Raw genomic sequence first — 26,601 nt, forward strand, 5'->3', positions numbered from 1 at the left:
GGGAAGCTTTAGCTCCTACATGGGAAATGAGTGATCCTTTTTTCTGACAACCAATCCACCGAAATTAATGAATTAAGTTGAACTAAAACGAAACAGTTAAAATTAGATTTCAGAAAGCAAATTTTTATTTAACTTCCACCTTTTTCTAAAATTCCACGAAAATGCAAAATTTCAAGAAACAATATCTGAAGCATACAACCCTGCACCTCAGCAACTAAAAGTGATATCGCAATTCTCTAAGCTGCACCTAATATTTAATTTCATGCGGACGAAAATCACATATTGACACGTGTACTTCTTTATCTTTATCGGGCGACCAATTCTCACCACCTAGCAAATGTTATCGCACAGCGCAGAACGCGCCTGCATGTAAAAGAAGTTTCTGGAATGTTATCGATGGTTCCATTCGCTGTCTTTCCCCGCAACTTGAGTAATCTGATTGCATGTATGCGCGACGCGAATAGTGTAGAACTTTGTGGAAGACACGCGGGTCCCAGCGGTTACTCTGGAACATTCGACGACTGATCTATAAAAGCCGACGCGCTTGACCCGCTGATCATATTTTCGACGATCACCGGCTGTGTTCGCCGCCATGGTTGTGCTTTAAGTGTAGCCTGTCTTTGTGGGCACAAGTTCGCCCAATAAAAGCTAATTTTGTCTTTCACAGTATTGCTACTGTGTTCTTTAACGTCACTACCACGTGACAATATGCCACCCTGAAATACACCACTAATTCCTGAATGTGGCATTTGCAAAACCTTTACAAGTATTGTAACAACTTCACATACGTCATAAACTCATACGTCAAATTTGCCCGATTAAGATGCTCCAAGGGATGCAGTTTATAGAGATGTGATATCAGCTTTTGATGCTAACTAATGGCTTTTTTAAACTTGGTACTTCTATTCTTTTCTTTCAGATTTACTGATTTCCGACAAGTCTTGTCAATACTGCCATGGACTAAATCAAAATTATTTTTGCTGCAATCACTGTGATTTAACGTTCTCTCTTAAATGCAACATGTTCTCTCTCAAATGCAACAATTCTCTTTCAGATCGTTGAGCGGTTTTCTCATAAAATCATGTCTTTCACATTTATTTGAGCGGCCGGCATCGGAGATAGGCCCGAGCAAAAGTTTCCTCTTATTGCATCTCACCGGTTCTATCGGAAACCCACGAAACATAAAGCTAACTATGCGGAAGCACACGGCCGCAGTGGTGCACAAATAATAGGAAAAAGCAATGAAGTAAACCAAAGGGAAGCTTTGCGGGAGCCGTTATCTCGGCCAGACATCTCGCCCGGAATGCCGACGAGCTGTCTGGCAAGGTGTCTAGCAAAACCATCGATTCATTGCCAGTCGATCAAGTAGCAGGTTGTGTTCAAGATAAGGCTGATACATGAGCGCGCCCGTTTTCAAGTACCGAGGTTTTTTGTTGTGCGCCATGGCATGCGTCACGGCGCAAATTTGAAACCTTTCGATACGCCACGTGCTGGCGAAAAAGGAAACTAAATGCATGTCCAGAATTCCTGGGTATGAGGGGACGCAGATAGAACTGTAGAGAGAAGGAGAGGGAAGCTCAGTTCCCAAATGAGAGAGGGGGAGGAGACGTGAGAAGGCAAGGAAACCCAATACGACAGTGGTTGCGGGGAAACAGGATAAGCTTAAGTACAAGGTACGGTATAGTACGTTACTGCTATTTATGAAAAATAAACGCCATGCAAATATGTAAAGCGGGCAACTTACGCAGGGCGTGCAGAAGCAGAGCCGCATTAATTAAAGCGCACCGCATAGTCCAGGAGACACTACGGAAGCGGTCGACCGTCAAATCTTTGCCCGCCGCGTTAGCTTTACGGCGAGAGGCATTTACGGTATTGCTAGAGGTCGCGGATTTGATCCGGGCAGCCGCATTTCGATGGGAACGAAATAGAAAACGCACGTGCACTTAGCACACGTCAAAGATTATCACGGTGACAAAATTAATCCGGAGTCCGCCACTATGGCTTGCCTCATAACCTGAGTGTGGTTTTGGCACGTACAGCCACATAATCCAATTCCAGTTTAATACTTCTGCCACAATGCGATGTGCCATGTGAGGAAGTGACAACGCTCAATTCTCACAGAGGTTTAAAATATGGCGCACAAGAACGCCTCAAGCAAACAGCTCTCCCTGCGTGTTCTCTGTACAACGCAGACAAACAGCAGTGGTGTACGCAAGGTAACGTTTACCATCAACTCACCACTCTCGTGTTAGCCTAAACGCTGAAGAAATTAAGCTTTAGTGGTCAACATTGCCGCTAATTATCGTCAATCAAAGCATCCATCACGGAAAGCTTCGCTTACATCGTTTCCAAACACAGTGTGGGGGATCTGCTAAATTTTTCTTTTAGTATTTCGCGGGCGTCTGCAGTCAGCGGAAAAACACTAGAGCGTAATTAATAGAAAGTAGGAAAGTGTTTAATCGGACTTTTTGCTAAGTGATCTAGAACTTTCTAATTGGAATTTTTTTCCCGAACTTCGTCGCTTTCGAGTTTGGTTAATTAATCTTGACTAGTTATGCAATTGAGCAGCTTACAAAAACAGCGTGACTTACTCAATATGCAATGGTCGGCAACATGCATTTGGTGGCGTCGTCTTAGAGTGCATCGGCACATTTTTAAACTCTGGCTAAAGTCAGCTGAGACACCCTGCATATTCTCTGTGCAAAACAAACGCTTCTTTCTGCATGGTGACAAGGACCACTTCTTGTCAGAGGCGGCGTCACCGACGCCAACAGTATAGAATATCTGAAACGCAGTTATCTTGGGACATTCCGAAACCTAGCCAATAGCAGCAGCGCGATACTTTAGAACACTTGCTTACATACATGACATACCCCCCCACCCCCTCACGGTACATCAACACCCTCTAGAGAACTTAAGGCCTTCTGGCTGTACCCTCTCCTACAAACTGGGATACATAGCGTAAGCATGAGACAAAGAGGAAGCAGGAACACGGGACGAGCGCTAACTTTCAACAATTGATTTATTGCAGCTGGTGAGTATATATGTCCCATGAGGAAACGAAAGCCAGGTTGCGCTACCACGCACAAGGATCTTTTTGTTACATGCACTCGCAACGTGGTGTATAAAATTCCACTTCCGTGTGGGAAGTACTACGTGGGCCAGACGGGCATTTTAAACCTGCGTCTGGCGGAGCATTGTAATAAAGTGGAGAGCATCGCAATAGATGGGCATCTGGCGGCCCATTGTAGAAAATGTGACGCGAAGGCACCGTGCTTCCCTCTCTTAAAACAAACGGTTGTTGTCTATCACCACAGGAATAAGATTAAGAGGGAAGTTGTCGAAGCAGCTGAGATAGCTAGAGGAGGTGACGATTGTGTTATCACGCCGTCTATTCTTTTATCAAAGAAAGAGCTTGAATTTTTGGGCATAGTAGTCACATGACAGCTTTTCCTCCTTCCCTTCAGTGTGTCTGTTGCAGTGGCGTCCCAGTGAGTTATATATGCTGTTACGAACGGCCAGCTGCAGTGCAAAGTTTTGCGAACCCGTTGCGACTGTGGAGGCAACATCCCTGGAGCATCGCCGCCAACCTTTAGCCATGGCGTGACTAAGTCGACTTTGTGTCGATATCAATACGCACATCCTCCACTCTCCGTCGCTTCAGCTAGGTTGCGTTGTGACATAAGGAGTTCGACGAAGCAGGCTTTGTGCGCAACACGACAAAGCGAACCTGATCTCCTACGGGCGGGGGAGCTGCCGCGGGAACGCCGACGGACACTCCTTCCCACGCACCGACCAGGACGCAAGACAACGCGATACCCGGAACGGCTCCCGAGTTCTACGAAGCCCCTCTGACGTCGGCTCCGGACCATCGCCCCTGTGTGTATGCGTGTGTGCATGTAAACCGTGACGTGGAGAGGCGGCTAGTTTGCGATGACTAAAATAACGTTCGCATCACCTTGTATCGGGAGAGTATCGACCGGGTCCCGGTCGAAGAAACCAGCAGCAGGCGTGTCAAGACAACAGTGAACTCTTATGTTTATTGCGCTGGGCATTTTATACCAGAGCGAGGGAAAGGGGGTCGTGGAAATAGAGGGCAAGGAAAGGCACGTGTCGTTCCAGCGTGCCAACAAAGCTTGCGCTCGTTGAACTGATACGATACATCTTCCCTTTCAACGCCGTTGGTTTGTCTGCTGGAAGTTTTTATAGTATCCCAGACGTTCAGGAGGACGGGTGTGACGCAGCGACCTACGTTGTAGCAGAACTTGTTGCGAAGGTGGCTGCGTACAACTTGCCACTGGCGCACTTGAGTCGGATGTGCGAGATTCTGGAGAGGCGGGAACCTGGCCTTCATGGCAATACTCTTCGTCTGTAGTGTCCTCAAAAGGTTTGCTCGTTGCCAAGAGGTGCTGCCGATAACGGCGTAAGGTGTTACGGTCCTGCGTTTCCACATAGAAGGAACGTGGTCCGACTGATCCAAGCGCTTTGGCTTTTCGTGCCCATGCCGTCCCCTTTATGCGAACGACGTCGTTGCTCTTGAGGCCAGGAAGTACGCGCCTGTTGTGCTTGCCCTGCTTGTGCTTTCTGATTCGCGTGGCTGCAAGGGGTCCGAAGTCCGGTATGGGCGTGCGCAGACGTCTTCCTTGCAGCAGCTCCCCTGGTGAGTGGCCATCCTCCAGTAGACTTGCTCTGTAATTCAGGACGCCAAGCCAAAAGCTTTATTTCGCCTCCTTTGTCTTTTTTTTAGAATGCACTTTATTATCTGTACACCTTTCTCGGAAAGACCGTTTGACTGAGGGTACTCTGGGCTGGATGTGACATGTTTGAAGTCGTACTGCTGAGCAAATAGCGCAAATTCATGGCTGGCAAACTGTGGGCCATTATCTGGGCAAACTTCAGTCGGTATACCATCACGAGAAAATATGGCCACCAATTTTTGTATCGCAGAACTGGCTGTGGTATTAGGTAATAGTTCCACGTCAGGGAAGTTGGACATTGAGTCATAGGCGCACAGGTAATGTTGGCCGCCGTACTGAAACAAATCAACACCAACACGGTACCTGGCTTGTGTGGATGTTGGGCGCAAGATGAGTGGTTCTGAGTGCTGCTTATACGCATAAGTCTGCCACACTGGACATTTGTGGATCAGCATTTCAATGTCAGCATTCAGATTTGGCCAGTATACTAACTGTCTTGCTCGGGCTTTGCATTTTCCAATGCCGAGACGCCCTGCATGAATGCGCTTTAATATTTCCAAGCGCATGCTACTTGGCACTACCACCTTCGTTCCTTTCAAAAGGATTCCTTTTTCTACAGAGAGCTCAGAAACAACAGTCTTTAGCGGACCTTCCACAGCACACCCCTGCCGAAGCTTTTGTAGTACCTGGTTGAGATAGATATCACGCTCGGTCTCACTTGCAAGCCTTGAAGCGGTTCTTTCACTTACGAGTGCCGATACTATGGTGACTCCGTGAACTTCGACGTCACTTGTGGGCGAGGCTGTGTCATCTTGAGGAGCAGGTGCCCGGGAAAGCATGTCTGCCACGACCATCTGCTTTCCGTGAACAAAAGACAAGGTGTAATTATATTTCAACAATCGCAGAAAGAAACATTGTAGTCATGGCAGCACCTCAGCAATGGCTTTTTTGTATGTCAATTAATGGGCGATGATCACTCTCAAGGATGAACGGGTGACCGTATAGACCGTTTCATCGGGCGAGAAGGATAGGGCGCGCGGAGAGCCTTTCCTCCTCTCTGGCTTGGGCGATCCGGCGCGGCGCTGCTTGAAAGTATTGCTGTCCCATGCTGCGGAACGATTTCGAGATGTTTTAGATCGTACTTTGTGAAATCTACGCCATGTTCGTTCATATAAGGTCGTCAGGGAAGCCTTTCGGTGCATCGGTAACTACTGTAGGCAGGAATATGTCTTGGGGGCGTAAATATGTGACGCGCATAATCAGCCGCGGTGTACGCGCATTATCAGTCGCGGTGCGTGTATGTGTTGTTTACTATTTTGCTTATATCGATTTTAATTCAACAAAGAAAACCGGCGTCTCTGTATTACCAGCATTAAATAGGAAATCAGGTCACTGTCTGATCGATTAGCGTAGGGAATAAAACATAAGAGCGCATGCTCGTGCACGGCCAACATAAGGCAACCACGAAACAGCTGAGCGGCACGCGCTATCAAATATGTGTGATACACTGGCATCGTTCTCACGCATTTCAAGTCTAGTATGCTTGAAATTATGTATACGCTAGCCTTGCTGCATGAGGCTCATGGCGCTGCTCAACACAGCGATCACTGCGGTTGGTGAGCCAGCACGATACATATATAAGCGGTGTGCTTCGGCATTGCCTTTTTGGCCTGCATTCAGCCGTAATATATCAGAGGGCTCGCATGAAAAGAATGCGATGGCTATTTTTCAGCGCAAAATTTCCGTAATAAGTGTCAGTGCGCCGTAGAGAAATGAACGAACACAACCGAAAAAAAAATTCGGTTATCATCCTCTTTCTCTAAAAAGCAAGAAAAAACGGGCTAACGCCGCACAACGTTTATAAATATATACCCGCTGATGCCGTATGTTTGGACCATGCGCCATAAAGAACAGAGATATCTGTAATCCAGCACCTACTACTGCTTAGGACGCTCGTGCAGTTCGCAAACGGTCGCTTTGCTGGACAAGCTTAATTCAGACTGTAAGGTATGCTGCTGTTACTAGCCAAAACTATTTTATTCATGAGTGGAAACCTCATCCATCCAACCAAGTAGTCACGCAATGTAACCTGCAGCGAACAGTTTGAACGCTTGTCAATAACAGCACAGCTCCTATCGTAGCAGAACGATCGTCGCGTATGTTTCATGGCTCCTAAACCGCAGCTTAGAAATAAAGTATAATACTGCAATAAGGTCACATTAGTGATTGGAACATTCAGAAACACAGAATTGATCTCCGAGGCTGATTGTAGGCTCAAATATGTGCGCACACATCGCGCTGCGTGTTCCGTCCACCTCAACGCCAGCAGAAATTCCGGCCATGACGCCTTAAACCACTTCAGCACGTCTCGCATAACCGCTTACCACGTAGAAGACGCACGCCATACTGAACAGACCGCACGACCGCGAAAACGCCAGAACCTACCGGAGAGCGCATACCTGCCATGCAAAAGACCGCTTTCACCCAAGCCAGTATGGCGCTGCTCATAGGCGGCGCCACTGCGTTCACAATATGGCGGCGCCTACGAAAAAACGATCTATACAAAGTGATAAAACTTTTCACATCCGAAAACCAGCGCCAGAGATTCCTTTTCAATTTGCGAATAGCGTTGCTCCGATTCGCTCATAGCTCTTGAAGCGTAAGCCACAGGCCTCCAGCTACTTCCGTGACGTTGCATCAGTGCCGAGCCGACACCGTACTGAGAAGCGTCTGATGTCATCTTTGTTTCTCTGCCGGGCTCGAAAATTGCTAGAAGTGGCGATTTACTGAACTCTTTGCATATAGCCTCCCACTCGCTCTGATGTTTAGGCGTCCAGTCAAACAACATCGTTTTTTAGCAATGAACGCAAAATGGAAGTGCGCTGAGAGAGCGACGGCGCGTATTTGCCAAAGTGGTTGACAACGCCCGAGAGCCTTTGTACCGCTAGCTTGTTCTGTGGTGCCGGCATCTTCAGCAGAGCTTCGACCAAAGCAGGGTCAGGACGTATGCCCCTGTTGCTGATAATGTCACCAAGAAATAAGACTTCCTCAGCGCCGAACAGGCATTTTGGCGCATTAAATGTCAGCCCCGCTTTTGCTGCTGCTCGTAACGCGTTTCTCAGCCTGTCATCGTGTTCTTCTCTGGTAGCGCCCCAAATGAGCACATCATCCACATATACACGCACACCTGGCAGGCCATCGAATATCTCATTGAGCGCCTTCTGAAACACTTCGCTTGCCGATGAAATGCCAAAAGGCAGTCGAAGAAACCGGTAACGGCCAAATGGAGTTGCAAACGTGCATATGTTGGAAGACTGCTCATCCAGAAGGATCTGATGAAATACGGCGTTAGCGTCAAGGCGAGAAAACATCTTCGCGCCTGCAAGCTCCGCTTCTATGTCTTCTCGGCGGGGCATCTGATAATGCTCCCTCTTAACGGATTCATTAATTTTTCTTGGGTCCATGCATACCCGCAACTTCTTGTCTCTTTTAAGCACGATGACCAGTGGGCTTACCCAATCTGTCGGACTGCTGACTTTTGGATGATGCCCTCCGCTTCCATTAACTGTAGTTCTGCACGGAGAGGCTCTCGGAGCGCCAAAGGCACTCGTCTGGCTGGCTGGATGAGGGGGCATAGCATCCTCGCGAAGGGTGATCCTGTACTCGCGCTGTACACGGCCTGTTCCCTTAAAGAGCTGCGGAAATCCCTCGACGACTGCTGAGCTGCTGCTCGTTGTTACAGCATCAACATTCCGCTTGATAAGCCCCAAGTCCTCTGAGGCTTTTAGACCAAGGAGGGCACTGTGGTCTTTCCTAACAACGAAAAAGTCAGTGTATATCTTACGGTCACCAATGGTAACGTGCGTCGAAAATTTGCCGAGCTGTTTGATGACGCTGCCGCTATACGACCGTAGAACTGCGCGACTTGTCTTCAGTGAACCGGCTTCCAATTTTCGAAAAAGCGACCGAGGTATAAGGTTTGCTTGACACCCTGTGTCGATCTTGAAGTTGATTTCCTTGCCTTCAATATTTGCCGTCATGATCCAGTCCCGGTCACTGATAATATTGCCGATGGCGACGTCCAACACATTGAAATCGTCATTGTGGTCCCGAGTCTTAAAATCGTGCTGTACCTCACGGACGGTGTCTCTTGTTTCGCAGCATGATGCGAAATGGTTACGCCCCTTGCACAAGTAGCATCTTTTCCCTTAGGCTGGACAGCGTCGTGCTGCATGTGTTCGGCTGCAGCGGAAACATTTAAAGACTTACCGTGGTCCTTGCGCAGCGCTTCGGCTCGACGATGCTGCAAGCACGTGAAGTTGCCCGTCTGTCTTCTTCCACAGCGCGTTCTCGCGTGCTGACGTTTCCGCCGCCTTGCATAGAGCAACAGCTTTATCCAGGGTAAGCAGGTTGTCCATTAGCATCTTCTCTCGAAGCTTCTGGGAGTTAGTACCAAATACAATTTGGTCCCGCACCATCTCGTCCATCATCGTTCTGAAGTTGCAGAACTGTGCTTGTCTCTTCAGCGCGCGAAGGAACTGTTCAAAAGGTTCTGCTTCGTTCTGGAGTCGAGAGCGGAAGACGTAACGCTCGTGAATTATGTTTTGTTGCTCGACGTAGTATTCCTCAAGTTTACCTATGATAGTCGCATAGTTTTGCTTGTCCTCGCCTTCGCTGAACGTGAAGTTTTGTAAACTTCGAGGGCCTCCTCACCAGCCACGCTGAAGTAAAGTGCTGTCTTCGCTGCCTCTGACCTCGGTTTTTCAGAGCATTCAGTGGCTGCCAGAAAGAAATCAAACTTTTGCCTGAAGAGCTTCCATGTCCGTCCTCCGTTGGTCGCCAGGCCCAGAGGTTCCGGTGGCTTTAAGTACTCCATATCCTTAGCCCTCTGTCGCAGGCATACAGGGCTTCAGCATCCCACTTCTGACACCATGTATCGACCGGGTCCCGGTCGAAGAAACCAACAGCAGGCGTGTCAAGACAACAGTGAACTCTTATGTTTATTGCACTGGGCATTTTATACCAGAGTGAGGGAAACGAGGTAGTGGAAACAGAGGGCAAGGAAAGGCACGTGTCGTTCCAGCGTGCCAAGATAGCTTGTGCTTGCTGAACTGATACGATACAAAGAGGACCGAGTGTTTAAAAACCGCTGTTGTGCGGCTGCTCAGGACACTCTCTCACGCAGTCATGTTAAACTGATGTACTGTCTCAAACAGTCATGTTAGACTGATATAAATACTGTAAATTAACCCATATTCCTCGTTCTCAATGAGAAGCAGTCCTCCCCTTCATCAACGTCCTCAGCGTGGATAAGTTGGACGACGGCATGGGCCAGCTACCTTCTAATTCATGCCCGACTCCAATATTGACAACGGATCACGAGCGATGGGAATGAACCCCCAATTATAACAACTGGCGGACAGCGGTGAGATGGACTTTGCGACGTGGTGCTGTGACTGCGGTGAGTGCTTGGTTCTTGCTTTGACTCTCTAGGCTTCATTTTGTGGTTGTTCTATTTAGAACAGTAGGGAAGCTAGATTGTTGATTGTTAGCTAGGTTGTGTTTTCCTAGCTAGATTTAGAGGGCAGAATCAAGGCAGTAAAGCAGCAATCATGGAGTTAAGGGCACTGCTGAGAGACGAATTGTTGATTGTTGGTGTGGAACTTGGCCCAGATGTACGCAAGGAAATGCTAAAATCGGAATTATTGGAGATAATTTCCGAAAAGGCATGTGAGGAAGAAATTGAAATGGGGTTTGAACTTCTGAAAAAAAAGAGAGAAACGGGACAGAGAAGAAAGGGAAAGAGAAAGAGAACAACGGGACAGAGAGAGAGAGGAACGCGACAAACATCGCGAGTTTAGAAAAATGCAGCTTCAACTTGAAAGCAAACGTTTGGAGTTGTCTCAAGGAAGTGAAGGCGCTCTGGGACGATCAAGTGAGGCAGAATCGTACCGCATGGACAGGCTATTAAAGCAATTTGAAGTCGGGACCGACATAGGCTTGTTCCTAAGCAATTTTGAAAGGACTTGCGAAAAGATGAACTTCGGCCCGAGTACATGGCCACAGCGGTTGCTGTCTGTCGATGTTGCCGTGTGAGGCGGCGGAAGTAATCGCCAGATTGAGTGCACAGGATGCATATGATTATGCCAAAGTTAAGGCTAGTCTCCTGAAGAAATACCGCCTTTCAGCCGAAGCTTTTCGGCAAAGGTTTAGGAGCACAGGCAAGAAAGATAGCGAGGGATATCCAGAGTTTGCATATAGCTTAAAGGCCAACCTAGTCGAGTGGCTGAAAAGCGCGGAAGCGTACGACAGCAGAGACATGATCATTGAATGCATGTGTCTAGAGCAGTTTTATAAAACCATCCCCCAAGCTGTGAAACTGTGGGTGCAAGACAGAGGGAATGTAAACACTGTGGAAAAGGCGGCTGAATTAGCCGAAGAGTACGCAACCCGTAGAAAGTTCAACGCCGAGGACGGAAATTGGGATGGTCGAAATGGACCGCGGAAACCATTTCCGTTCAAAAAGGGTTCGCAGACTAGACGATCGGAGCCTGTAGACATGGAGGAAAAGCCCTCAGATAAGAGCGAAGAGAAACCTAACGGAGAAACCGCACAAAAAGAACAGAAAAGAAAATTCGAATCTTTTAGACCAATTCGCTGTTACAAATGCTGTAACATAATATAGCTGTAAACTGCGGGAAGCGTAGCGTAGTTTTCTCTTACGTGGAGGAAAAAGACGAGAATATGGAACTTTTAAGTCCATATCTTCCCGACCTGCAAGTTAATCTCAAACCATACCGAGTGCTAAGAGAAAGTGCCGCCACGATGGACATTGTCCATCCGTACTACGTGACGGTAGATGACTTCACCGGAGAAGTAGCATGAATCAAACAGGTTGTAGGAGAACACAGCGTGTGTCTGCCCATGGCCAAAGTCAAAATCAGTTGACCATTCGGGGAGCTAGAGACTGAGGCTGCAGTTTCCAAATTTTTGCCACTGCAGTACCCTTACATCTTTTCGAATCGTTCGAATCAGTTACTGCTTGACAAAGGGCTTAAACTGGGAGAGGGTGTAGTACAGGCATTGACGTGAGGCCAAGCTCGTAAAATCGCGTCGCTTTCGGCCGAAAATGCACAAGCTGCTCCAGCGGAAGTAGCAAAGGAGATAACTGCAATAACCGAATCCGAGCTAGGCTCGAGTGAGGAAAAAACAGTTGAGGAAAGCCTGCCAGCTGACCAGTTCAATGAGAGCGTAGCACTAGAGTGTCAAAGTTCAAGCCTGCAGGAAGAGCAAGCTGACGCACTCACAAGTGAGACAGGGTCGTTATTATCACCGGCCTCAAAGAACTTTGATCAGCTCTTACGTGTGGATAGAGAGCCATTGTCAGCCGAGCAAAAGAATGATGATTGCTTAGCTAAATTACACGACACAGCTAAAGAAGGCATTGCTAGGCGCAACGTGACGATACAAGAGAGAGGAGGATTGTTGTATCGGCACTACAGAGATCGAAAGGGTAGGATTTTAGATCAGTTAGTCGCACCTACTAAGTATAGGGAGGACCTTTTGAGTCTCTGTCATGGAAATGGGTGGTCCGGCCACCTAGGCATAAACAAATCAAAGGAAGGATTGCTTATGGAATACTACTGGCCTGGCTGTTTCAAAGACGTAGAAAACTTTGTAAGATCATACGACGCCTGCCAGCATTCTGGTAAACCAGGAGAGACATGGAAAGCTCCACTGAAGGTGGTGCCCTTAATAACAGAGCCTTGTAATAGACAAGGTAGGGCCCCTTCCAAAAACAAAATTGGGCTACAGGTACTTGTTTACCATGCTGTGTCCGGCTACAAAGTTTCCAGAAGCAATCCCTCTGAAAGAGCTCAGCTCCACCGAAGTAGTAGACGCGCTTTTGACAGTGTTTGCACGAGTTGGGTTCCCAGCCGAAATTCAGGCAGATCAAGGGTCAGTATTCACGAGCGCACTGACTTCCACATTCTTGCAAAAGTGCGGGGTAAAGTTAATACACAGTCCTGTCTGTCACCCTCAGTCAAACAGTGTAGGGAGGTGGCATTCGGTGCTTAAGCGAGTTTTGCGTGCGCTCTGTTACGAGCACAAGGAGGACTGGGAGAACTGTCTGCCGGCAACTTTGTTTGCTTTGCGAACGGTTCCACATGAAGCGACAGGGTTCTCGCCAGCAGAACTAGTGTGTGGGAGGACACTCCGTTCTCCACTGAGAATGTTAAGAAAGATGTGGGAGGAAAGAGGGGAGAGTCCAACAGTGATTGAATACGTGCTAAATTTGCTGGAACGGCTAAGCGCAACCCAAGAACAAGTCGGAAAGAACATGGGAGTAGCTCAAAAGAACGCCAAATTCTATTAGGACAAGAATGCGAGGCTTCGAACGTTTAACGCCGGAGAACAGGTAATGATCCTCAAACCTTCAAGAATAAACAAGCTTGAAGTTCACTGGGACGGGCCCGTTAAAGTGTTGCACAAACTTTCAGATACTAACTATGCTTTGAAAATGCCCGGTCGCAGGAAGGAAGTGAAGATATATCACTGTAATTTGATGAAGCCGTATGGAGAGCGGAGCGGAGTCGTTAACTATACCATCAAAGAGCGGGATGGCACTAGTACCAAGTTTAAGGAGTATAGGGCGACCTCCAACTCTGAAATCGGCCTAGAAGAAGTAGTAGAACACTCGGTAAGCTCGCACGCTCTAAGACCCGAGCAGCTAGATGAGCTAAAAGAGGTGTTAGGGGAATATCAAGGCAGATTCAGCGATCGGCCGGGTAGAACCGAACTAATAACGTATGAAATTGAGCTCACATCAACCGAACCAGTAAGATCAAAGCCTTACAGGGTGTCTCCAAGACAGAGAGAGATTATGGAGGCAGATATACAGCGCATACTAGAGTTGGGAGTTATTGAGCCTGCTGAGAGTGACTACACGTCACCGCTAATACTGGTAGAAACCCCTAACAAGGACCCTCGTCCGTGTGTTGACTACAGGAAGTTAAATGCCATCACTAGGCATCAGCTGTACCCGATACCCAACATTGAGGAACGAATTGAAAGAGTTAGCGCTGCTAAATACATTTCAACTATAGATCTCGTGCGGCGGTACTGGCAAGTTCCCCTTTCAGAAAGTGCCCGCCGCTATGCCGCATTCATCTCACCTGTAGGCACTTTTCGCCCTCTCGCACTCAGCTTCGGGCTGAAGAACGCGCCGTTTAGCTTCTTTAAGGTAATAGATATTGTCCTAAAAGACTTGCAGGAGTTCGCCTTGCCCTATCTTGATGATGAAGCAAATTTTTCGGACAGCTGGGAACAACACGTATCCCACCTCAAACAGGTGTTCTCACGGTTGAGGGAAGCCGGCTTAACGATGAAAGCGGAAAAGTGTAGGTTTCGTTGTTCGCAGGTTACTTATCTGGGCCATGTTGTCGGTAAGGGCATGAGACGACCGGCCGAGCTGAAAATAGCTACGATTGGAGAATTTTCTCAGCCGCGCACGAAAACAGACCTTCGTTCATTTTTGGGACTTGTGGGGTACTATCAACGGTACATTCCGAATTACTCGCAAATGGCAAGTCCATTAACGGACGCCCTCCGAAAGGGAGCACCGAATAACGTACACTGGGATAAGGACAAAGAGAACGCTTTCCAAAGTTTGAAAACGCCATTGGTTTCTCGTCCTGTGCTTCGCGCGCCAGACTACACAAAGGAATTCATAGTTCAATGCGACGCAAGCGACAGAGGTATGGGCGTGGTACTTAGTCAGGTCGGCGACGATAACGAGGAGCATCATATCCTCTATGCCAGCCGTAAACTAAATGTAAGAGAGGAAGCCTACAGCCAGTGGCGTAGCAACAGGGGGGGGGGGGGCCGGGGGGCCGTGGGCCCCGGGTGCAAGGGACCAGTGGGGAGGGGGGGGTGTCATATACGTCTGAGTACACCCTTTTCCCTTTACACCGGCTACACCGGCTACACCAGGGGGGGGGGGGGGGGGTGTTACAGAAGACCTATGGGCCCCGGGTGCCAGATGACCTAGTTACGCCACTGCCTACAGCGCTTCAGAGAAGGAATGCGTTTGTTAAGTTTGGGCCGCCCAGAAGTTGTCGTGTTACTTTTACGGAGCGAAGTTCATCTTCGAGACCGACCACTGTCCTCTGACGTGGCTCAATCAAATGTCACACAAAAATGGCCGCTTGCTCCGATGGAGCCTCACCCTCCAAGAGTACTTCTCCGTTACATATAAGAAGGGAAAGTTGCATAGCAATGCGTATGGTTTGAGCAGGCCAATTTGAATTCTGCGTTTGAGGGTCCCGCCTAAATTTTAGTGTTACTATAGTGTTAATTTTGTTAAGCCAAGAAGATCCCCTCTCATTTAGCAGGATTCCCTCCATGATTGCTGAATTTGTCAGCACGAAATTGCTTCAGAAATTGGCATAGCGAAATCCAGCATTTTTTTGTTTCTGCACTTACGTTTTTTTTTGTGTGTGAAGCCTAGCGGGTCTAAGGTGAGAGCCAATGTACGTCATCTCGGCGCAGTGCCGTGTTGTGGGGCTCATTTTGCAGTTGCCTGTCCTTGTTGGATGTTCTGGGGGGGGGGGATGAGATTACACAAGTGGTCGCTGCGAGCCAAGGCATCACCCCCTGGCCACCAGCCGTTCTCTTTCTGCCCAGCGGTTGTCATCGCTAGACAGTCGAGATTTTCCGGGCCATGGAGGCGCTGTTAAGAACGGCCAGCAGCAGTGCAAAGTTTTGCCAACCCCTTGCGACTGTGGAGGCAACATCCCGCGAGCATCGCCGCCAACCTCTAGCCACGGCGTGACTAAGTCGACTTTGTGTCGATATCAATACGCACATCCTCCACTCTCCGTCGCTTCAGCTAGGATGCGTTGTGACTGAAGGAGTTCGACGAAGCAGGCTTTGTGCGCAACACGACAAAGCGGACCTGGGGCGCGATCGGAGATATTTTGTTCGATACGTGTTCTGTTCAGTTGCTGCAACGTCACAAAGTTGCAGTACGCAAAATTTGTGACAGCGGGGCGGAGAGAGCAGCCAATCAGGAAGCGGTCACCTCCCCGGAAGTTTACCTCCGTCGTTTGTCGTCTGCTTGCAAACAGTATACTACAAAGCCGAATGTTTCTCGTCTTCCAATTGAATGAAATCTTTGTCTAAAAAAGTGTATTTTTTCTTCTCAAGCCAAAACACGTTTTCAAATAGCAGTACGTGTGACTACTGCAATTTATAACTATTAGGTTCTTTGCATCGTCCCTAGGTGGTGTCGCGCACAGCGAGAAGGAAAAAGAAAAAAAAAACGACGGGAAGAGTGACGCACTTTTCAAGAGGCAGCGACAACATCCCAGTAGCTCGCTGGCACCGATGATGTTGTCGATTTCTCTGTTCAACCAACGAATTATTTGTTTCAAGAAAGAAAAACGACGCCGGAATTCATTTTCTGTCATTTCTTCAAACGCGTTTCGCACCGCCACCCGCTCTCCTCCTTCCTCTAGAAACGCCAGCGCAACAACCTAAGTTTCCAACGGAAGCGCCATTTTCTAGAATTAAACTATGCATTGGATTCAAACGTGCCATTCCGCAGCCGAAAAGGCCGCCTGTTGGATCCAGTCCAATCCACCAGACGCGCCATGCGAAGCCGTGTGATCGCTCCAAACTTCTCAACTCCCGTCGCGTTCGGACGAAATGCTCGGTGGGCGGATGATTGACAGGAGCGTGTCGTCATTTTGACGTCACCAAAAACGGGGCGGCGCCCCGCGGCTAGCACGTCGGCGCGGAGTAGGCCAATTGCGCGCGCCGGTAAGCGAACGAACGCGCCGAACAACCATCTCCGATCGCACCCCTGATACCCTACGGGCGGGGGAGCTGCCGCGGGAACGCCGACGGACACTCCTTCCCACGCACCGACCAGGACGCATGACAACGCGATACCCGGAACGGCTCCCGAGTTCTACGAAGCCCCTCTGACGTCGGCTCCGGACCATCGCCCTTGTGTGTATGCGTGTGTGCGTGTGTAAACCGTGCCGCGGAGAGGCGGCTAGTTTGCGATATCTAAACGAACGTTCGCATCTCCTTGTATCGGGAGAGGACCGAATGTTTAAAAACCGCTGTTGTGCGGCTGCTCAGGACACTCTCTCTCAAGCAGTCATGTTAGACTGATGTACTTTCTGAAACGGTCATGTTAGTCTGATAGAAATACTGTAAATAAACCCATATTCCTCGTTCTCGATGAGAAGCAGTCCTTCCCTTCATCAACGTCCTCAGCGTGGAGAAGTTGGATGACGGCATGGGCCAGCTACCTTCTAATTCATGCCCGACTCCAATCTGGACAACGGATCACGAGCGATGGGAATGAACCCCCAATCATAACAATGCTCACCAGCTGCAATGAATCAATTGTTGAAATTTAGCGCTCTTCCCGTGTTCCTGCTTCGTCTTTGTGTCATTCTTGTGCTATGTATCCCAGTTTGTATGTATCCCACGAACACGCTCAAACTTCTTCCCTGCTAATGTACCCTCGCCCCCTGAGATACGTCACGCAAAAGAGGCCCACGTAGAAGTTCCGTGCAGCGTGCTACGAAGCTACTAGCGGCGCCCCTGGGTTGAAAATGAGACACGGAAGACCGAGTGGGCGACGACGGCAATAACAATTCGATTAGTTCCGGGAACCCTGCCGCTCCTTGGATAGCTTCGGGGTTAGAAAAGTCCTGGCATGCTTCGACATGCTTCCGACCACACTTTTTTTCTGGACGTGAACCACGCATGTAGTCTCTCCGCTTGTGCTGCGATTGTGGTTGTGTGTCCGGCAAGCCTCCATTGCCGCGGAATGTGGATTACGTTCGTGTCAGGATATGCCTAATAAGTGCTGCGCGGCCAATTGCTGGAGCAATTACAAATCGAGGCCCTAAAATCATGCGTTCATGTTTCCGCAAGATCAATGACAGAATATTGGGTGCCAATGCTGAGGCAAAAAAGGGAAAAGCTGGAATTCTGCGGAATAAGGTAGCTGTTTCTTTGTAAATAGTTGCACGAATGTTTTGTATCTCCATTACTAAACTAATTTGAGGTGTTGTAAATATGTGGACTGCGGTACTGTATGTAATAATGCCTGGAAAGCGAAATTATTCGTTTAGAGCCTAATCTAGACTGGAATAAATACATGTGTCCCGAATGGGAAGAAGAGCACACTAGTGAAGTTGTCATGAGATATGTGTTATGGTGCAGTCCTAACATTTTGTTGAATAACTTTTGTGGTCGCATGAACGGCAAACTCTCTGACACTGACGATAAATCAAGGCAAAGAAGCTACTCTGAAGAAGAGGGCAGCACTGTTACTTTTCAATATAAGCCATGCTCCTTGTCATCATGTGCGCGATGTTCTCAACGCTAAGGTTGAACCATTTCATTTTTTTATGGACGGGCTTTTTAATAATGCAACGCGTAAATAATCTTGCATAAATAAAATAATCTTGGAACACCCTCTGTGCTCTGCGGGCCATTTGTTCAACTATGCCTAAAAAAAACAATAACTGGGCTCCGGTTAACGTTGCACGTAAGTGCGCGATCCCTTCATTTAAGAGGAAGCTTTAGCTCGGGCCCAACTCCGACGCGGCCTATTCAAATACATGTAAAAACGCAAAAACGTTTTTCAAAGATAACCCCTGGACCGATTTTAATGATATTTGTTGCATTTGAGAGAAAAAGTTAAATTCTAGTGACTGTTGAAAGTGGAATTTCGATTTAGGGCTTGAATTGTGTTAAAAGGATTTTCAAAAATTCAGACGTTTGAAAAAAATAGAAGCACGAAGTTTACAAACTAATAGCTCTGCATCAAGAACAGATATCGCGATTCTGTAAACGGCATCCATTAGACCATTCAAAGAGGACAAATTTGTTATGTCAGTTTACATCTTACGTGAATTTGTTACGTTGTTTACGAGGGTTCTGCAAAAGTTATAATTACACATTTCCCCATTTTTTGAGGTTCATGGGTAACATATCAATTTTGTCCGCTTTAGATGTGCTATCAGGTACAATTCACAGAATTGCGATATCATTTTTTCTTGCTGAGTTACGGAGTTGTAAACTTGATAGTTTCGTTTTCAGAAAATTTGCGATTTTTGCCAGATTTTTATAAAAATTTAACGCCCTAAATCGAAAATTCGAAACCAACAGTCACTAGATTTTAAGATTTCCTTTTAAATGCAGCAAACCCCGTCAAATTTGGTGCAGTGGTTGCCGAGAAAAACGAATTCTCCTTTTACATGTATTTAGATAGGAGCACCCGAGCTAAAGCTTCCTCTTAACCCGTATGCCCGAGTCCGCCGCCGGCCTCCTCTCCGTGACGTCACTCGCCGAGCGCTCAATCCTTCTCTTGTCTGGGTGGTGGTGGGAAGATACGCCGATGGTTTCTTCTTTTTTTGCAACGCGTACAATTCGAGTGCTGTATGCTTCATTTAGGTGTTTTCAAATCCCCCTGCTAGGACTTTCAGTAGACTGATTGTGTACATGAACAAATAAACATTAAACAAGAGAATGTGTCCTTTGTGCAGGAGTTTACCCGTAAAGTAGGAACCAGCAATTATCCCGCGTAAAAGTTTCTCTTCGGTGCCGTACTACTTACACTTAAAAGCAGGGAAAAGAGTCCGTACACTGGTACAATTATTCGACATCGCACTGATCGTGTGCAGTCGACCGCACATTGCGCTGCCGTCGCCAGGGTGCAAAACGCACGCTATGGCCCGTGGAACCGGGCATCGCGAACGTTGGTCAAAGCGCCCGCGCGGCGCAACCTTTCGACCGGTTGCTTGCGTTTCCGAAGGCAACGGACGTGACGCGTGGGGCAGTTCCGCTGTCGTGCTCGCTCGACGTTGAGGATTTTTTTTTCCTTTTCTTTCTTTGTTTCTTTTTTTTTTGCATGACGTCAGGGCAAGGGTGAACACGAAACATGGCGGAGTGCCCCTTAGCCCGCTGTGCGCAAGAGCGACGCGCCTTTCGAAAGGAATTTCAACGATGGAGTCGGGATATGCTGTTTGTCATCGGTGAGTTATGTTAAACATTTGGGCCGTTAGTGCGAGTGCTTTAAGTGACCCTGTGCGACCTGGTGGGGACGAAACTGCGGAGATACTGCTTTAGTAGGTCACCGAAATTTCGGGTATTGCTTTACGGGACCTTACATACGGTTGCGATGTTGCTAGGGTTAATCTGTGCGCACGGGTCATCACAGGCAGGGTGGATGTTCGGGCGCTATAAAACGCACTCTTTCGTTGCTAATGAGTTTGGCAATGGGGTTTGCCGGCGAAGGAGGCGGGCGCAACAAGTTGATCGCCGCCTGTGCAGGCTTGGAGCGCGTGGCCGAGGAAATGATGGGCTCCAAGCGGTGGAACCGGATGACACAGCTCGAAAACGGTAGGCCGCGCGTCGCTGTCGCGGCAGTGGCTCACGCTTTTTTCTCCCCCCGCGGCAGCCTTGGAGGAGCAGTTGCAGCTCGTCGACTGGGTGCCGGACCAAGTGTGCCACTTCTGCGACGCGCAGCGCTTGCCGGTGAGTCGAGCAGCGCCGCGTGGGCGGCTTCTGATGCCGCTTTCTGTGTGCAGGAGCCTCCCGGACCACCGAGCGACTATACTAGCTTTAAGAGTTTGGACCTTGACGAACAGTCGACAGGTTCTGATCAGGCTTCAGGTAATTGTCTCGCAGCACCGGCCGTTGTAGGAAAGGGCAGCCTCCTTAGCCCCTGAGAGGTGAGTGCCTCCCTGCATGGAGCACCATGGAGGCATGCGGCTTAACCCGTCTGGACACTAATCACGGCGCATGGGAGGACTGCACCCCTACTACTAACTGCCTCTCAGCCCCCGACCTCCAGTGACGGCTGCGTGCATGCGCAGGGTCGCCCGAGCCACCGGCCAACAACGACGAGCAACCGCTGGACCTGAGCTTGCATCCCAGGGCCACCAACGACGAGGAGGAGCGCACGCTCGGGTCAGTCATGTTTGTGTGCTCGTGGTGATTTGGCCTTCGGGTGTTTCTAAAAAATATGGACAAACTACAACAAGTGTTGCAGTTTGTACATATTTCAGAGCTTTTCTATCATGTTTCCACATGCTGTAGGACATTTTTGCTCTTGTTGGTAGCACGCAGTTTTGGTGGAGAAATTGGATTATCTGGAAATTTATGGGCAAAGCACTAGGCTTGTGGGTAGTGGTCATATTATGCAGCTTTGAACTTTCTTAGTGTACAAAAATTGGGCTTTCCAATAATTGTATTGCAAGTTTAGTCATCTACTAGGGTACTTCCGAGTACTGGTATGCAAAAATTCGCTTTATGTTCTTGCTTCTGATCCAGACATAATAATTTAATTCTCATGAGTACTTATATTGTTCTTACAGTGCTTAGTCTTCATGTGGAAAGTTATATTATTTTGGCTGTATCTACAACATTTTCATTGTGTGGAAGCTTCCTTTTCTTAATCAGAGAGACCTTGCTTTAACTTTGAATAGTTTGCGCTGGTTATGTCTCGTGACCATGCCATATATTACTGTGCTACTGCAGAAAATGGACATGGACACTTCACTCCTGATGTGTGATGTAACACTGCATGCAGTATTTATTGTTGTGGTCCTTGTGTCAAGACTGAGTCATTCTCACACATTAATTTATGCCCTTTGAGGCTGATGTGTCAGAACTGCTTACACATGGCACAGTAGTCAGACACTACAGCAGAGGCCATTATGAGGGTTTTTGTACATAGTAGTGGAGCTTGTAAAGGACGAACCATTGTGCTGGTTTGTCATGGCAGGTTGGTCCAGGCATCGTTTAATTTTTATAGTATGTAGGCCACATGTGACTATCATTAGTGGCCATACAAGGGGCTGCAAGTCGACAAGGCATTTGTTGAGCTCGAAATGATGCTTCACTGAAGTGGCACACTCGTCCTTAGCCTGTTTACCCGTGTCCAGCCATTGTTGCTCTGTGTTATTTTTATTTGGCAAGGAAAACTTGTGCAGAATGAACATGCCAGAATTTGTCAACTGTCAAGCAGTTAAGTTCTATACAAGTAAATGTGAGTATATAATAGTGCTTATTTTTATGTGATGCAACATGTAATCTTATGCAATCTCAACGTTCAATCTCAGTTGACAACTTTTATCTGAAGCAGCTTTTATGTTTATGCATTACATTGTACACAAGCTATGCCAAATGCAAATCAGGTGGAGGCATATTGTGAGACTTTGATGCATTGATGTCACTTCAGGAAGGTAGGATTCTTGTCAAGGGAAGAATGGGGATGCACAGAGCAGTGTGCTGCACATAATACATTTAATAATATCCCTTGTGTCACAGGGACACTTGAACCATCCATGTGCCAAGGAATACACCCTGTAAAACTCTTGCTGGGGCTAGTTGGTTCATGCTTGAATTAGTAAAGGCAAGGTGCAGAAGAACAGGACTCGAGAAGAACACACACGGCGCCGGTCCTGTCGTGGGTGTCCTTCTTGAGTCCTGTTCTTCTGCACCTTGCCTTTACTAATTCAATACACCATGTGTCACATTGGTTAATTTCGCCAGATTAGGGTAACCCCCCAGAATATCATACTCTTCCATTGAACAGTCAATGTGCTTTAAAAATGGCATTACATGCACAGGATTTATGGCAGCATCTATTGTTCACTTATGCTCAACAGAACTGCAGTAGATCACTTTGTCAGTCTTGGATAATGGCTCGCATACCTATCAGCCAAAAAACCCACTCCAAATATTTAGGCGCTCGGCATAGGAAGCTTTAAAACAAGACCTAGTCCATCAATTGTTGAACGGTCAAAGGTTGCACGTGTGTAGCAGCCGGCTTCCTTCTTGGGCTCTTTTTATCTCCATGTAATGAGTGACATGTTGGATTGCATGCCTGTATCTGCACCATCGTGTGCTTTTTCGTCGTACTGGTGTGGAAGTTTTCTCGGTTGTAGTATTTTCAAGCAATGGTGTTTGTTCTTGATTTTGGTTTTAATGTTTTATATGCTGTATGAGAATATCCAGTGTTTCTCCGTGCCAACTTGGGTTTACTCTACGTACAATAGCAGAAAGCACGGTAGTTTTTCCAGAAGATCCACGATCCTTAAATCCCAGCGGCAAATTTTAAAGCGTGCATATACATGAACGACATAAAAAGTTCCACTCGCAAGTGGAAGAAGTCGAATACGTGGTATATATGCTACTAATGCAGCCAGTCACATGCGTTGCACAGTGGCTTATCTCAAAAGTCTTGCATCCAGTTTCCATTTTCTTTTTCAGTTATCGTGGTATACTGTGTGCAAGTTCAACTGAATTTCCTTAGTTATTCCACAGCGAGAATGTCAATCGTCTCCTGCTGCAAAGAAGGTGGGAACCTCGTCAAGCACTTTCGCTTCCCACTTCCTCCATCATAATGTACTGATGGGAACAAATTGTATTGTAAATCTATGGCCTTTAGTTGATTTGAACATTGGAAGGGACCTTGTCATAGATGTTCGGGAGTTATTGGCAGAGATAGAAATGCTGTGCCAATTTTGCCAAACTGCATGTTAAGAAAATGCGGCCACGTGCTGTGCCTGCGCTGACGGCGCATACCTGCTCCAAATCATGGAGCAGAGAAAAAGAAAGTTTTTGCAATGAAAATCAGCTTGGTCATATTTTTTATAGTGGCTGCGTTATGAAGAAAACACCTACTAATTTTTTATCTTGTGTAGTGCTTTGTTGAAATAGTTTCTACTTATAACAATGCAATGGTCGTGGCCGCAGGGGCACTTTGCGCTTGCCTGTGCCTGGCCCATTGTGCAGCCTGACATGCATCAGGCACAATTTTCTTAGTTGTTAGCTTTCTGCCTGCGCCATTCTGTCCAGCAAGCACACAAACATATATTAGGCGAGTTTGCAGTAGCTCACGGCAGGTGGCCCGTGTGCCATACACTGTGACTAGCATGCGTGAGTTTAACCAAGTGCATTATTGTTAATGTGAGAAGATACGGTGCCATGTTATTAATGAATTGTGCACCTGTACGTATTCCACTTGTGGACATGAGTTTAGCAGAAGAAATGCTTTAACAAATGAAATGTATAGCAGATGCAACGGTTAATGAAGCCAAAGACAGAATGAGGAAATTGTCTTTATTGAAATGCAGAATAATGTGTGAACTTGAGGTTAAAAATCTTGCGTATTATTAAAAAATGGAGCAGCACATTGAAGAAGAAACTTGCATCTTACTATAATACATAATGGATGCAATTTTTCACAACTAATTCATGCAGCACCTTTTTTTCGTTAACTGCATGCAAAGCTTCCTCTTTGCACCAGAGCAGTATGTTAATGCTCCAAAGCAATTTTTTGCGTGCTCCAAACAGCAAACATTTCTGCTCCAAAAGCATATATTTCTGCTCTGAACTGCGACTGTTCGTGAAGTTGCTCCGAAAGTGCAGCGTCCATCACTGTATTGTTTTTATTTTATTGTTCTATTCTATTTACTCTCTCACGGACAACATGTGCACATGCTGCATCGAGTTCATCGTCCTTGGCCGTCTGCCTTTAAAGGGACACTAAAGGCAAATATTAAGTCAAGCTGCTAAAGTGATAGATAATTGCTTGAGAATCTCTAAGGTGTCAATATTATCGCGAACAGAGCCCTAATAATTGAGAAATCGAGGCAAATGCAGGACATGGTTAGAGACTCCCCCGGTACATTCAAGTACTTGCTCGATGACGAAAGCACTCCTTAGTTAAATTTTGTCACTAGTACTCAACCATTTGTTGCAAAAACATCCTTGTATTGTATTATAAGACGAAACAAAATTCTTCTTGTCTGGTTTCATCTCATGTTTAGAAAAAACAGAACTAATTGAAATTACCCTTGACAATGACATGGGCGGTCGAACGGTTTCATGATCGCTCGACTCCGCACCACCCATGCTTTCGCGTTTCACTAGTTTCGTTATCGCGTAGTGCTGCGCAGGTTTTGCTGGCTCACAAAACTCGCATGGACTTTCCGCTTCCATGTGATGTCGCGGGATGCCCAAATGGTCTGCGCCACTTACCAAAAAGCAGCTGCAGCAGCGAATCTACCGCTCTGTCTTGGCTCAGTACCGCCGCCTGTCGGGCGCTGTTTTGCTCGCCGGTGACAGCAAAGGGTGGTGCCGACTTATGCAAGCCACCACTCTCTTGGTTGGCTGGCGGGAGATTTGAATTTCAAGAAAGGCACTCGGACCCTTGAGATACAATTTTCTCGTAAACTAAGTCTCTTCTTGGCACTAAACAAGCATTTTGAGGTTTCTGGAATGGTATTTAAACAGTCCACGTCGACTTACCATTTGCCTTGAGTGTCCCTTTAAGCACATTGTGCAAACGGTGGCAATGCGCTCGGGGATGAATTGCTGTCTAGCTGCTAGACAGTGTGATGTTTACTAAATTTTTCTTAAATAGCCTTATTTCTAGACTTCTTAGGTTGTGTGAGTACAGCCATATTGAAGGAAGGACCCCACATTTAGCAACAGTGGCTTGGAATGAGTCCCCAATTTTAACTTACATTGGTCTATATATATTGCAAACTCAAGGCATATCCACTGAGCAGGAGTGCATCATACTGTGTTGGTGAAGCAGTGCACTGACAAGGCGAAGACACACAAGAATACACGACACTCGCAACTACATGATTTCAGAACAAACGCTTCATATTTATATACCTGCACACCCTCAGACGTCAAAGATAAGCAAGGCAAGATTAAAAGCATTTTCAAATTCATTTGCCCACGCATACTCGGGCTTCAAAGATAGGCAACATATCTATCGTGGTGTGCAATCCTATCCTATTTGTATAGCGTTAGATTCAATGTGGACGAAAGCATCAACCGGTTTGAGATAAGCAAGACACATCTAGAGTGCTGGTAGAAAAAAAGGCAGGGATGACATTGATGGATCAGCAGTACCAGATATAGACACAAGTTTTGAGGAAGAGAAAAAAGATTGAAGAGGTGTATGCAAAAATGCTAGAGTAACTCAGGCAAGCTGTGTCACCACCCCGTTTCAGAGGGGATGCCAATAGATCCAGACCCGCCACAGTGCTTCCGTGTTCCAATATGGATGGAATTGTGCGCACATTTGAGTTTATTGAACATTACATGGGGGTGTTACATATGGAAAAAGGCACAAAGAAAGAGACCCTTAGTGTAAACACCGCGATGGGACCTCTTGTTAAAATAGGCAAAAAATAATACAAAATAACAGAAGCAATTAGCGAAATGCAGGCATACAAGCAGACAGAAACAATTGAGAAATACAAGCGAACAATAAATACTAATACAGGGAGTTGGCAAGAATAGAAAGTAACGAACAGAAATACTAATCGAAATTTAAAATATGCAAAGGAGTCAGTATATAAGCGAAGGGATAACAAAGAGTCACATATGCAATCAATAAAAATTGAACACTAATAAATCACATGACATGAAGTAACTGAATGAACATAAATAAGAATACACGAAATGCACTGGAGAGGAGAAAGAAGTAATGACAGCGATCATTATATAAATTGACTGCTCATGAACAGGCAAACTGAACGTTTGAAAATAATTAATGAGGACGAGGTTTTAGCCTCCAAAGGTAGACTATTCCACACTTTGATGGCACTGAAGGTTATGGTATTTCATCCGTAATTAGTTCAAGTCAAATATTATTGTGGAAAAAACATGTATTATTAGAGTTAGTCGTAAATTTCTTTCCTATAATATGAAGAAGACTTGTATTATGCACGATGCGGTAGGTCATAATGGATAAATAAAAAAAATATTTGAAATAGAAAGGATATTTTATAAGGAAAATAGTGGAGCCGAATGGGGGGAGTGGGATATGTGCTGTTGGTTA

The 26,601-nt window shown here is 46.9% G+C and overlaps 1 protein-coding gene across 2 annotated transcripts in view; it reads left to right on the top strand.

Annotated features, from left to right (window-relative positions):
* Window positions 1–4,333: 4,333 nt before the first annotated feature.
* Window positions 4,334–26,601, top strand: part of LOC139054450 (mblk-1-related factor 1-like) — a 154,895-nt gene continuing 132,627 nt past the window's right edge. The window contains exons 1-6 of one of the 2 annotated variants that reach the window (XM_070531430.1): window positions 4,334–4,660; window positions 19,649–19,762; window positions 20,061–20,129; window positions 20,188–20,264; window positions 20,318–20,402; window positions 20,606–20,699. In XM_070531430.1, the coding sequence (XP_070387531.1) occupies window positions 19,669–19,762; window positions 20,061–20,129; window positions 20,188–20,264; window positions 20,318–20,402; window positions 20,606–20,699 (419 nt within the window). In that variant the 5' untranslated portion in view covers window positions 4,334–4,660; window positions 19,649–19,668. Of the gene's footprint in view, window positions 4,661–19,500; window positions 19,763–20,060; window positions 20,130–20,187; window positions 20,265–20,317; window positions 20,403–20,605; window positions 20,700–26,601 lie in introns of those variants that run through there. The other variant, XM_070531431.1, reaches the window with a different exon arrangement.

This window comes from Dermacentor albipictus, chromosome 1 (assembly GCF_038994185.2).
Source record: "Dermacentor albipictus isolate Rhodes 1998 colony chromosome 1, USDA_Dalb.pri_finalv2, whole genome shotgun sequence".
NCBI classification, from domain to species: Eukaryota; Metazoa; Arthropoda; class Arachnida; order Ixodida; family Ixodidae; genus Dermacentor; species Dermacentor albipictus.